At 40.5% G+C, this 12,474-nt stretch overlaps 1 protein-coding gene across 2 annotated transcripts in view; it reads right to left on the bottom strand.

The window, feature by feature from the left end:
* Positions 1–8,094, bottom strand: part of onecut2 (one cut homeobox 2) — a 14,113-nt gene extending 6,019 nt beyond the window's left edge. The window contains exon 1 of one of the 2 annotated variants that reach the window (XM_057360325.1): positions 6,605–8,094. In XM_057360325.1, coding sequence (XP_057216308.1) covers positions 6,605–7,746 — 1,142 coding nt within the window. In that variant the 5' untranslated portion in view covers positions 7,747–8,094. The remainder of the gene's footprint in view (positions 1–6,604) is intronic. The other variant, XM_057360324.1, reaches the window with a different exon arrangement.
* Positions 8,095–12,474: the final 4,380 nt, after the last annotated feature.

The following is a 12,474-nucleotide window of genomic DNA, read 5'->3' as shown; positions in this document are numbered from 1 at the left end:
GAGAGAGAGAGAGAGAGAGAGAGAGAGAGAGAGAGAGAGACAGAGAGAGAGAGAGAGAGAGAGAGAGATCATCTTGCACTGGTGGTTGATGTCAGCTCGGGTTTGTTTGCTGTGGCAGAATGAAATACAGCGTCCCAAGAAAGTAAAGGAATGTTTTGGGTCCAATACAAGAAAAACTCTTTCATGTGCTTTACTGTACCTGCCATCTCATATCTTACAATATGCTGTTTCATCTTTATAACAATTTGACATGAAAAAATTAACTGTTAAATGGCATATTATGGGAGAAAAAGAGTCATACATGTCACAAATGTTTGAGAAGAGACGTGTCAAACTGAGCTCAGATTCGTCTCGTCTGCAATCAAACATCAATATTATTGAAGATCTCAATATCAACTCGAACATTTCTCATCACGTTTACTCAAATCCAGATTATTTCACCTTTACGATCGTCATTCATTTACACCTCCAGACTAAACTATGAAAGAGCAACATCTGAGAAATATTTTTTTTCTCTGGGCTAGAACAATAAAATGCCTGAATGTCATGGAAAAAAAATTAGAAAATGAGTTCAAAACAAGTCAAGTGTTTGTGTTGTCAAGATGATTTTTACATTTTAACTATAAACATGATCCTGTCATTTTGAACACTTCATCTGTGCTTATATCATTTCAAACCAAACAAACAGAAAACCAAAAAGAAATGCTTTTCTTAAAATAATCTTCTGCTACTTTTCTTATAATGATAAAAACACTTGATGTAATACCATACAATGACATTAAGACGATCAAGGCCACAATTTCACTTCACCTCTACAATAACAAATAAAGACAAAAACAGAAGGTCTGCTAAAATAAAGTCAACGTGAGCATGCGAGCGGCTGTCCGGAGAGGTGAGAGTTCATCTGGATCTGACATGATGACATTAGGGGTTCAAAGGTTTGTTTCCAGACAGAAACATCAGCACACTGATAGAGCCAATCAGAACACAGACAAACTGAGTGTTGAAACAATGCTGATGAGGTAACCTTCCCACAACATCAGTAAACCATCCAATCAGCTTCGCAAACAAACACGGAGTGCTTACAAATGCACAAAAGTGAGGGATAAACAAGACGGAGCGATCGCTTGATGCACTTAAACGCTTTTGTTTGACGCTGATCTGCATGAACCTCGCTTGCCTACGAACATCATCATAGAAAACCTGATGACATCATGCATTCAAGAAATAATTCACTCAAACACACAACGACTGTTAGTGTTTACTCACTCTTAAATTATTCCAAACATACGTATATTGTGTTCGTGTTTTGGAGGGATGTGTATGACCTTATTGTCGTTTTTTGTGCCTTGTTCTTGACGATATAAAGAACACACACCAAAAAAAAGCAAAAACACCGATGAGATCTCGTTAATGTGTTGATCGTTTCTCCTAGATTCAATGGAAACGTTTGTTTAAGTCTCTGTCTTCTGAGAAGAAGAATCAGACGACATATGAATACGAACTCGAACGTTTCCCATCAAACTGACTCAAGTACAGATTATTTGACCTCTACAAACTACATTCATATACATCTGAAGTGGATACTTAAATGAAACACAACTGAGAAGTCAACTGTAAATAAGGCTGTGATGTGTTACGTCAAATGTTATCTCCTCTCGTCCTCTGGAAGGCAAACATGGACCTCTCTCTCTTTCCTCATAGCTGAAGTTTAAAGTTGCCAATTCCTTTCAGCAAACAGAGTCCTGTCACAACCACTCTCGCGCTGAACTGCTCAACTTCACAAATGTCACCGGACGGACCGAAGCGCTCCGTTTGCAAACAGTTGATTATTTATAAAGCTTGTGAACGCTTTGTGCATTACTGTGTGTTGATTTAGGCAAAAGTTGCTTTGGCTAAAAACTGACGGAATCCAAACATCTCATTTTTAGCCGCAGTTTCTCCTGATGTTGGTGTTGCTGCGATCATTTACTGTAGATGATGAAACGATTCATTAGATGAATTCACAGAAGTTGTTTGGGTTGTGTGTTACATCATGTCACCATTGGCAGCAAGGGTGAATCCACCTGACACCGTGTGCTCTCGCACGAGTTCAACTTTAACACGCACAACACACACGTTTAATTACTGTATATCGATTTACTTCAGATATCAGAAACAAAAATCTCATCTCCATAGATTCCCCTCTCGTCTGATAAAAACATGTTTTTCGGTTGGTTTACTGATGCCGACGGCAGTTTCGTGATGCCGGGAGAGCAAAAACTTTGCCCTTTGCTCGAGATGAAGTGTGCTGACAGCAAACCCCCAAATCACAAGACATTCGGAGCCAACACAGATAACCCTATCACTAGAGAAAAACAACCCTTCACTGCTGTTGACATCTGAAGCGAAACACAGACATCTATCTACAGATGTTTCTCTTGAGATTACACCCGCAGAGAAATGAAAAGAGAGTCTGGAGGTGTAAATGAACGTCGATCTGGATTTGAGTAAATGTGATGAGAAATGTTGAGATCTTCATTAATATTGACGTTTGATTGCAGACGAGACGAATCTGAGCTCAGTTTGACACATCTCTTCTCAAAGATTTCTATGCGTTAAAAGCTGTGAAATCCAATAACTGTTATTTTCTTTGAAACCAATATTTTGATAAATATCTAATATTGATCTGAACAGTCTATTAAACTCTGAAATGCATCATTTGATCAATAATAACAGTGCATTTTTGTATAATTTAGTGTTCGAGCACTTTTGTCATGTAGATTCAGAATAGTGCCGGTTTTCTCCCGCTTGTCTTAATCATATTTCTGAGATGATTTCAGTCTCTTCTGGTGTGTTATTGGGTTAAGAGAATCTCATCACTAAAAGGTTCCTCAAAGCCATTAGAATGATCAAGCTCTGTCCTCTCCGGCGCTGCGCAGCGTCTCAAGGTCACCGGCCGCCTCTCTTTCCACACACGGCTAAGAGAGATTCCCTGAAATTCACCTGAAAACATCTGCGCTTGGTTGTCCAAGGGTTTGAATTCTCCTCTGAAACAGCCCGGCTCAGAATAGATCAGCAGGAGTCAGTCGGGTGCTGGGAACGTTCCTCCAGCGTCAGCTTTACTGGAACAAGTCCGGATCGGGTTCCAGATCAATGCGCATCGGGTGCACACGTTTATGTTATTGTTGCCAGCATTAATGCCCTTTTAATCTTTAAGAGATTACCCGCATCGATCCGCCGCCGTTCGGCAACACATATTTGTTTGAGAAAGTGACATAACACGCGTAACGCATCGCACGCGTTGCTGGACGACAGAACGGAAATACCCATCAGCTGTGAGGTGCTGAGTTAGCTGCACCACCAATAGTCATATTGTTCCTTTTTGTTCCTTTTTGTTCCTTTCAGCTCTTTGAAAATCTAAATGTCTTTACAGCACATGGTCCTGACTGCTGAAGAACACCAGGTGACATAACAAATACTGAGATGCTCTTAATTGATGTGAAATGTGTCTATTTCTTTTCTCCTTACATTGTAAAGCTGATTATATAATCTGTGAGGAAAATGCGTTCATTTAGAAAAAAAAGCGTCATTTGTGATGTTTGGACGGTTATAGTTCATATTTTTGCTTGACTGCCCTGCCCTAATTTAAACCGAAACCGCGGCCTTGACAGCCCGAATCCAGAAAGAGGCGGCCTGTCAGCGTGGTTCAGAGGTATATTTATTGATCTTATTTAGGGTCTGGACACACGAGTCCCCTGCACCGGCCTGTTTTTCAATCAGTCCCTCACTCGTATAACAGCTCTTGTCCCTTTTGATCATTTCCTTAATAAAGTTGTTTGTCCGCACCGGACAGCAGTGATTGCTTGTGCGCCGTGACTCCAATGAGGTCCAGTCAAACGTCACCTTTCATTTGACTAAATGAATAGCACAAAGACAAGCTTGTTTTCTTCTGGAATATCAGGTGCTGCGCTTTCTAAACACAGCCATCATTTCAGATGGCATTTACTAATATTATAAAATGCTTCATTTTTTAGCCATTTATTTTCTCAAATAGAAAATCTGTCATCATTTATTCACTCTCATGTGGTTTCTTCAGTGGGACACAACAGAAGATATTGTGAGAAATGTCTCGGTGGTTTTGTGTTCATATAATGGAAGTCTATGAGGGTCAGTGTTGTTTGATAATAAACATTCTTAAAAATATCTTCTTTTGTGTTCTGCAGAGGAAAGAATTTATATAGGTTTGACATGACATGAGGTTGAATAAATGATAAAGGACTTTTCATTTTTAGGTGAACTGTCCCTTTAAGAGAAGTTTTTGTTTTTTTCACGCATAAGTATACAGTCGGGTTCAAAAGTCACTAAACATGTTTTGCATTCTTTTCTAATATAAAACAATTGTATTAAAAGTTCATTATCGGCATGAAAATTGAAAGAAAAAAGATGTCTTTTTTTACGGCTAATAATAGCATGTGTTTTAGTTCCCGGAAGAAAATGTCATTGCTCAGATGTTGCTCTATTAAAGGTTTCTCAGATGTCTCAGAGGAGAAGTAAAAAATAGGAGTAAAATAATTTGACTCCACAGATTTGTGAGTGTTCTCGATTTGAAAGCGTTTTAAAGAGCATCTTGTGAAAGAAAGAAAATCTGATCAATAAGAGGCATCATAGTGACTGTGACATTACATGTAAATAAATCCCATATTCCAGTGACCTAGAAATAGTGCAGAAATATTTTTTCTCTGGCACCATATTCCTTTGTTGCTCTTCGAATGAACATGAAATGAAATTCTAATAAGCGTTGTTTCATGATCGTAATGGCCACATTATCTTTGCTGAATTTACAGTATACGGTCAGTCCGCTTTCATACACTGATGTGCACGTATTGCTTGACATTACACATTCTATGACTCTTATAAGATATGGCAGCAAATGACGTCAATACAGCAATGACAAAATTCTTCCGTCTAGTTCAAACCATGATGTCATTCATGATGGTATGATGTCATAATGTGCAGTTGCTCTATCTTTTATGTCGGGTTTCTCTCTTTGAAAACGCTGGCAAAGGCTTGAACAAAAGCCAGGTGCTGGGCCGCACATCTCTGCCTGTTTAACCCAAGACAAGGTGACGTTTTGCGCGTCGAGCTGAGGGTCACGCAGAGATTTCTATCAATAATTCATGGAGTCGCTGCGGCCTCTGTTCTTCTTTTCAATTCCCCTGCAGATCACATAATACCCCCCCAACCCAAAGCCATCTGTGAGACTGGAACCCTGCAGGGACACCGCATTAAAGCTCCTACAGCACCATCTCTAAACGTCCACTGAGCTTCTGCACCGACGCTGCTAAAAATACTCCAAATATCCCTATCATATCCACATGAATTTCTTTACGAAGTAAACACGTCTATCATCTTAAAGCACTGCTGGTTGCCTCTTACACAACATTTTATGAACGGGATGTATTGAGCATATGTTGGTAGATCATCAATGACATTCACAAAACAATGTTTTGGTACGTGACGAGCAAAATCATTTACACTTTGCAGAATCCACAACATAAAATCTACTTTTCTCTAATTTCTCTATTTCACCTTTTCTAAATGCAAATCTTCTTCATGCAAATTAAAATTGTTATACGAATACAGTTTGGATGGTTTTGTATAGAAGGATAATATCCAATAGTATTTACACATATACATTCAATAAATAGCCTATAAATAAACCAGCTGATGTGTTAACGCATAGATTTCATGCTAGGCGTTTTGTTGGCCGACGCGCACGAGACATCAGTGCTGTCCATTATTTCAGTGAACAATTGTGCATCAACCTACAAATTAAAAATCGATGCGCACCAAGCTTTTATTTTAATGCACTGATAGGATCCTATTCAACAAAGCGACACAGTTTCTGACACCTATAAACACTCGACGCAACGACAGCAGATCCAAACCGAGCCCATGTGTTAAAGGTAAATTCAGACCCTGCGTTTTCTTCAGCTGAACAAAGGAAAAAAGAGCCTGCGCTAACCATCGCTAGAGGGGGCAACACGCGTGTTGTAGAGGGGCAGGAGGGCAGTTTGATGGGGAACAACAGTCATTACCGACACATCCCTATTCAGCGCCTTTCTTTAACACACACACACAACAAAACTCCTCTTCCATTGCATTCCACACGACATGTCAGCTTAAATCATAGCGAAAAAAATTAAAGCAAAGCCTATCACCGTGTGTGATGGTAACAATAGCTGCACACCAAGCAGAATATAAACAGTATATATTTGAACGACAGAAAAAGGATATATTTAAAAGTAGCAAATATCAACACTAAAATCATGATGCGCAGCTCTGGGTGTAAATGAAAGCGAGTTTGTTTGCACTCAACACTATATGGCGCACAATGAATATTGAGTAATAAAAACTTGAATCAAACACAAAAGCCCACTTCTGAAACACTGCATGTTGATTGTGGTTTACGCAAATACAATACATGCAAAAATGTTGTTGTTGTAAAAGGCCATACATCGATCGTCATTGTAAATCAATACGAATCAATACGTGCGAAATAAACATTGGCAGTACAGCAAAGCGCGTTCAGTCGGGGAATTGTTAAAAAAAAAGCAGATACCTTGTCTTACCTGCAAGCCGAAGGGCCGACATCCTCTGGAACTCGGGCTCCTGTAACCATTTCCACATCCTCCGAAACGTCTCCCGTCCCGACTTGAGTTTACTCCAGGGTTTGGGGTTGCGCAGCAGGTCCGACAAGGTTCCCTGCGAACGGCACAGGACCCGCTGCGCGAAGATGGCCTGCGGGATGCTGTAGCGCTTCAGCTCGGCCGTGATGCGCTGAGCCACTTCTTTGGTGTTGATCTCCTCGAGCTGTCCCGAGCCGGCGCCCGGAGTCAGCGACGAGGAGGAGGAGGAGGGCGGCCTGTCCCGGCCGGAAGCCAACACGGGTCCGTGGGATTGAGGGTGGCTCGGATGCCCGCCGTGGTGCATTCCGTTCAAATGGGGCATCATGCCCGCCGCGGGGCCACCGAGGCCTCTGGAGAGGTGCTGGTCCCCTCTGGCCAACATGGCAGTGTGGGCGTCAAAGTTGGAGCTCAGCATCTTGTCGTGCCCGTGCGCTCCGTAGTTGTGGAGCGTCTGCTGGGCGTTGTGGATGGAGCCCAAGCCGTTGCCGAGCGGACTGCTGGCCAGCGGGGACAAGCTCTGACCCATCCCGCTCATGTCTTTGTGGTAGGGACTGTAGAGGTTGTTCATGGCCGGTAGAGCTCTCTCGTCCCGCATGAGAGTGAAACTCCCGCTCACGTTCCCAGAGAGACGCTGATGGTGGTGGTGATGGTGGTGGTGGTGATGCGGATGGTGAAATTTGTCGGACACCGTGGAGATAGGCGGTAACGACTGGAGCGGGGTCAGCGTGGTGTATGTACCGCTCATCCCGGGCGGGGACGTGTCGCACGGCATGCTCATGGCGTGATGGAGCGGCAGAGACAGCTCCGGACGGTACTCTCCTCCGGCGCCGTCTAGAATCGATGCCATACTGGACACCATGGCGGAGCGCGACGATGCCACGCTCAGGTCCTGGTGTATCCGCAAAGAAGCCCCCGGCGCGTTACGATTGTGATGCGAGCTGTGGCTGCCCATCAAGTCCTGCTCGTGGCTTAATCCGCCGTGTAGAGTGCCAATGTCCATTGTCATCTCTGGGTTCATGGCGTACGCATCCAAATCCTTGGCCAGGCATCGATAGGCGTCATATGCGGTCTTCATTCAGTCCATTGATTTATTTCGAGCTTTGTGCAAGGGATGGGTTCTCCTCTCCTCTCCGTTCGTTCGCTTCTCTAAGGCCTCTCGGTTTTTACCCCAAATAAATAAAAGAAAAAAAGAAAACACCGATCTCTATCAGACGGGCCAGTGCTGATTCCTCCTCCCCATGTCCGAGCCCTCTACTCCTCCTGCGTCTTCTGTTTGGCCAGCTGGAGGTGCTCGGGGTGGGCTTGCTCCGCTAGCACCCGACCCTGCTGAAAGGGGAGGAGATTGCGCCTTGATCGACGTCGCCCTCGCCCAATGCGATGGAAGTCTGGCGCCGCGCGTACGCGCCTCTGACCAATCGTCGATGGTTCACCGGGGACGCTTGGCGATGTCAGGACCGGTCGAGATTTGTGCGCAGGCTTTGCATCTGGAATCTCACGTCAGATGACGGCGTGCGTGCGTGCGTGCGTGCGTGCGTGCGTGCGTGCGTGCGTGCGTGCGTGCGTGCGTGCGCGTCCCGTTGACTGTCATTCCAAAGCGCTTCATTGTCCACTTTATCCTCCCTAAAAAACACATCACACGAATATCAACAAACCAACAGCTAAACATACAGGTTTTTTGTGCGAATCCTCGAATTTACATTCGTATTCAAATGATTAATTATGCATATTTATTTTATAATAATGTCTTGTAAACACAAAATACAAAAAAAATCATCATGTTTTCATATTAATTTGGTACATTCCTTTCACATGAAAAAGAACACTTTTCTGTCCCAAAACACACACTTACAGTGTTCATTTATTTTTTCTAAAGAAACCATGGCCATGTGCGATAAGAACAGATGACGAGAGATTTTTAGCATGTGGTCTTAATTGATCAATCCATTTCTTTCAAGCGCTCGGGACAGTGAAAAGACGCAGCTTAAACTGTTTCAAAAGTAGCAGATTTCTCGTATGCCGTTTACTTTAGAGTTGCTATTTTGTTTGGAGCTCGCGCAGATGTTGCTTTTGTTTAAAGAGACTGTAATTAAGGATGAGCGACAGAAGTCTGAAAAGCGTGACCCATTTTTCTTTTGATCAGCTGTCAGAGGAGGAGCAGGAGGTGCTGGGGGCTCTTGTCCTCCACGGGCCCCTTTTCGCCTTTTCAGCTGCCGAAATCACAAATTGGAGGAAAAGTGCGTGTACCTGCCACGCGACTGGGGTAAATTCAGTGACGGATACACAAAAGTTTGATTCCTGCTCTGATGTTCTTTAAGAGCTTTTGTGCTGCTGCTCCTTTCTAAAGCGAAGAATCACAGGCTGGAAAAGACCCTTATTCATGTCAAAGAAAATCGATATCTGAAAGAGAGAGAGAAACACACACACACACACACACACATACACGGACACAACATGGAAGATGGTTTCATTTTAGATGCAATTCAAAAATATAAACACTCAGTGTTAATTCTTTTTTTTTAAATGGCAGTGATACTATTTTAATTGACCATACGCGTGCCTGTTAACCTGCCTGCATGGCCAATATTTCAGTTAATCACAAACCGAGACAAGAAACTTTTTCCTAAGTCTGTATCAAACAATATTTATCAACATTATCACTTTACACTGTATTTTAAAATAATTCAACGATCCATTTGGTGATTTGAAATGCATCTAATTTCAACATTCGAATTAAATTCAATGCTTTAAGTCCCAAAACTGTAATTTTTTCACAAAACATTGAAACTGAAATAAATGCATTATTAGAGGCCTACAGGAATAAAAACCTTGTGTCTGGCCGAAGATTAATAAGTGATTGGATTAATTTACCTTTTGTTCGTCTGAATGGATTAAGCACGTGGACAATGTGAATGAATTACAGTTGAGTGTATTATAATTCACCGTATTTCTTTTACGCTTAAGGCGGCCCGAGTGCCTGTTCGATTGGGACAGTATTTTTCGCCTTGTCTTCGCTCGTTTCTGTCCCCTCTCAGGCCATCTGCTGTGTAAGTGCAGCTCTATTGATCAGAATCAATGCGCCTCGGACCCCATGATGGTGTGTGCCGTTAGTGGCCATCAGTTTGCGCTCTGCGCTGCATCTGTTCCGAGCGACCCGGATGCTTTGCCTTCGCCTTCAGTCATCCTACAGCTTTTGGTAAGTCTGTGTTTTTACTCTTGGAGGTTAAACAGGATCGTGGTGTCAGAAATGCTGTTCGGAGGGGTTTCTTTGTAGGATTCGTATGGGAGTCATCGTGCGCGTCATGTTTTTATCCAGAGCGCACACGCAAACCACATTAACCACGCATGTCCAGAAGATCCTTCAAAATTGGTATCTGAAAAAAATCAGTATTAAATAGGTTTATTATTTTTGTTAGCTTGGCTTCACTGCATGTAAATATGGCATTATAGTCAAAACTGGAAATAAACCTCATGCTTGGTGTGCTAATATTCGCTGTGGCTTGTGCGTATTTAAAATATAATTCACTTACACCACACCGTTAAAATACGTTTAAACTCCTCAGTGTTAAGTTTAATTGTCTGAGGATTTGGAATAATGCCATGTCGACGGCAGTCAGCTTTATCTTTGTAAATTGTAACAGAGAAAATATTAATACATATAAATATGAATTGCGTTTTTTTTTGTTGCATTTATAGTACACTGTATGTTTCAAGTATATAAATGATTGTTTTATTCTTGTCATTATTTATTACAATGAGTAATTTTTTTACTCTGCTGTTACCTTGTTAGTGAAATGCAGAGGAGCTACAGGAAAGGAGAAACAGCATCTTATGACCTCTGTGTTAGAGAAAACACAATAACGAAAATAAAAGAACTTTGAACTCAAAGTCTCCACAATAAGATCTATGATGAACATATCTTGTCAAACATGCTTTCAGAAAACATGTCATTGATTTGACAGAGACACACACAAGCACACATACACACACTGACGGCTGTTGGTTTGGATCTTTTGTTTGGATTGTTTCATGCAGTAAATTCTTTAACAGGTGCCCAAAGACTCATTTCGTTTTAATTGATTTAAACTATTGTAAAGTTACACAGGCGTGTCAGTCCTTCTGTATGAATAATATCACATTATTAATTAAATAAATTGAATAAAATGAATACAGATTTTTTACGAATTTGTTATTATGAATTGTATTAATAATAATTTTGAATAACAAAAAGTTAACACTTTCTTCAATGGTTTTGCAAAGGTTTGGTGTTAAGAAGTATTTGTTTTTGAAGCTGTTGTTTTTTATTTTAATGCATGGACGTTTTCTTCATTTCATTACCTGCAACAAGAAGTTATGATTTTAATAGACGAAAATGATATTTCTTGGACGAATGTAAGAGAGATTGAATGTTTCTCATTTTAAGATCAACAGGAGCAATCAGACCAACATTTTAATTCTCATGTTCTTCAATAATTTCTGATCATATATTTTATTTTGCCGTTTTCAATTTTGTAAGCATGAAAACAGGTTAGTTCTGCAGCTTTTAATAATCAGAATAAAAATTGATCCGTACGATTTACTTAAGTGTACACACTGAGTTTAATCTTTTTAGGAATAGAAAGGGAGACATTTCAATATACTGCATGAACATTATTTAAAGACATAATGGAAAGTTATAACAGTTGTAGTATTTGACCGCGATTTTGTTCCTTCTCCCGGCTTTTAACAAGAACATCAACCTCTACAAGAGCTGAACTAGGCCCTACAGCAAAAATAATCTATATAGGCCTATTATCGCCTATGTAAATCATCCAAAAAGTAAAAATGCCAAATTGTCTGTAAAACACGATGTTACTTATAAACATGACGAAAAACAAATAAACGGTGATCGTTAAAAAGAGTTTTAGTAAAAAATGTTTTGTCAACAAAACGAAAGTAATAGGTTTATCCCACATGACAAAAATACTTTAGTATACTTTAAAAATTTACTATAGGTTAAAACATTGTTAAAACAATCTAGGAATTTTACTATAGTAAATACCAGGGTATTTTTATGTGAGTTGTATAATTCACAAGATTACAAGTTTAACATGTTGCGTTTTTTTCAGACCTTCTAAACTACGTATTTATATTAAATTATATCTTGATTTTTCATAATTATAATTTATACACTATAAATATGTTTAAATATGGCCATGCATGTATTTAGTGACATTGATGATGATGTTGTTTTTCTGTAGGGACACTGAAGTTAGAGAGCAGTGTATTGATTGTTTCGGGGTTAATTAATAACTTCTCTTGGTTGCATGTGTGAGATGCAACCAAGCACAAACACTGATGTGTTTAAATCATTTTTACTGTTCTCTTGAAAAACACTTAAATATTGCTCAAATCTATCATGTTTGCATGTCTTGTTTACGTCTAATTCACTAAAATGCTGTTTTGCTTGCTGTGTTTTAGGCAGCGTGTGACCTTTAACCCTTGACACGTTCACCTCATTCTGCCACCTCATTCTGCCCATGAAAGACAGGGGTGGACAACAGCTCAACTCTTTCTTTATGTGTAGCCTATAACAATAGTGAAAGAAATATAAACAGAAAACTGTGTGTGATGTCCTGATGCTTGTAAACATGATGCAATAAACTGAGATATTGCAGGAATCACATGTCATATTATATGGTTTAGTTTCTGAGTTGTATTACTGGTTTTGTTCAATTTTCTTTGAAAATTCAAATACTCACCAGAGAATGTCAAACAAACATATTTAAGCAGCTGCACTGTTGAGTAATGCAGACATTAGGACAAA

Source organism: Triplophysa rosa, linkage group LG19 (assembly GCF_024868665.1).
Source record: "Triplophysa rosa linkage group LG19, Trosa_1v2, whole genome shotgun sequence".
NCBI classification, from domain to species: domain Eukaryota; kingdom Metazoa; phylum Chordata; class Actinopteri; order Cypriniformes; family Nemacheilidae; genus Triplophysa; species Triplophysa rosa.
This window is presented reverse-complemented; position numbering and strand designations above follow the sequence as displayed.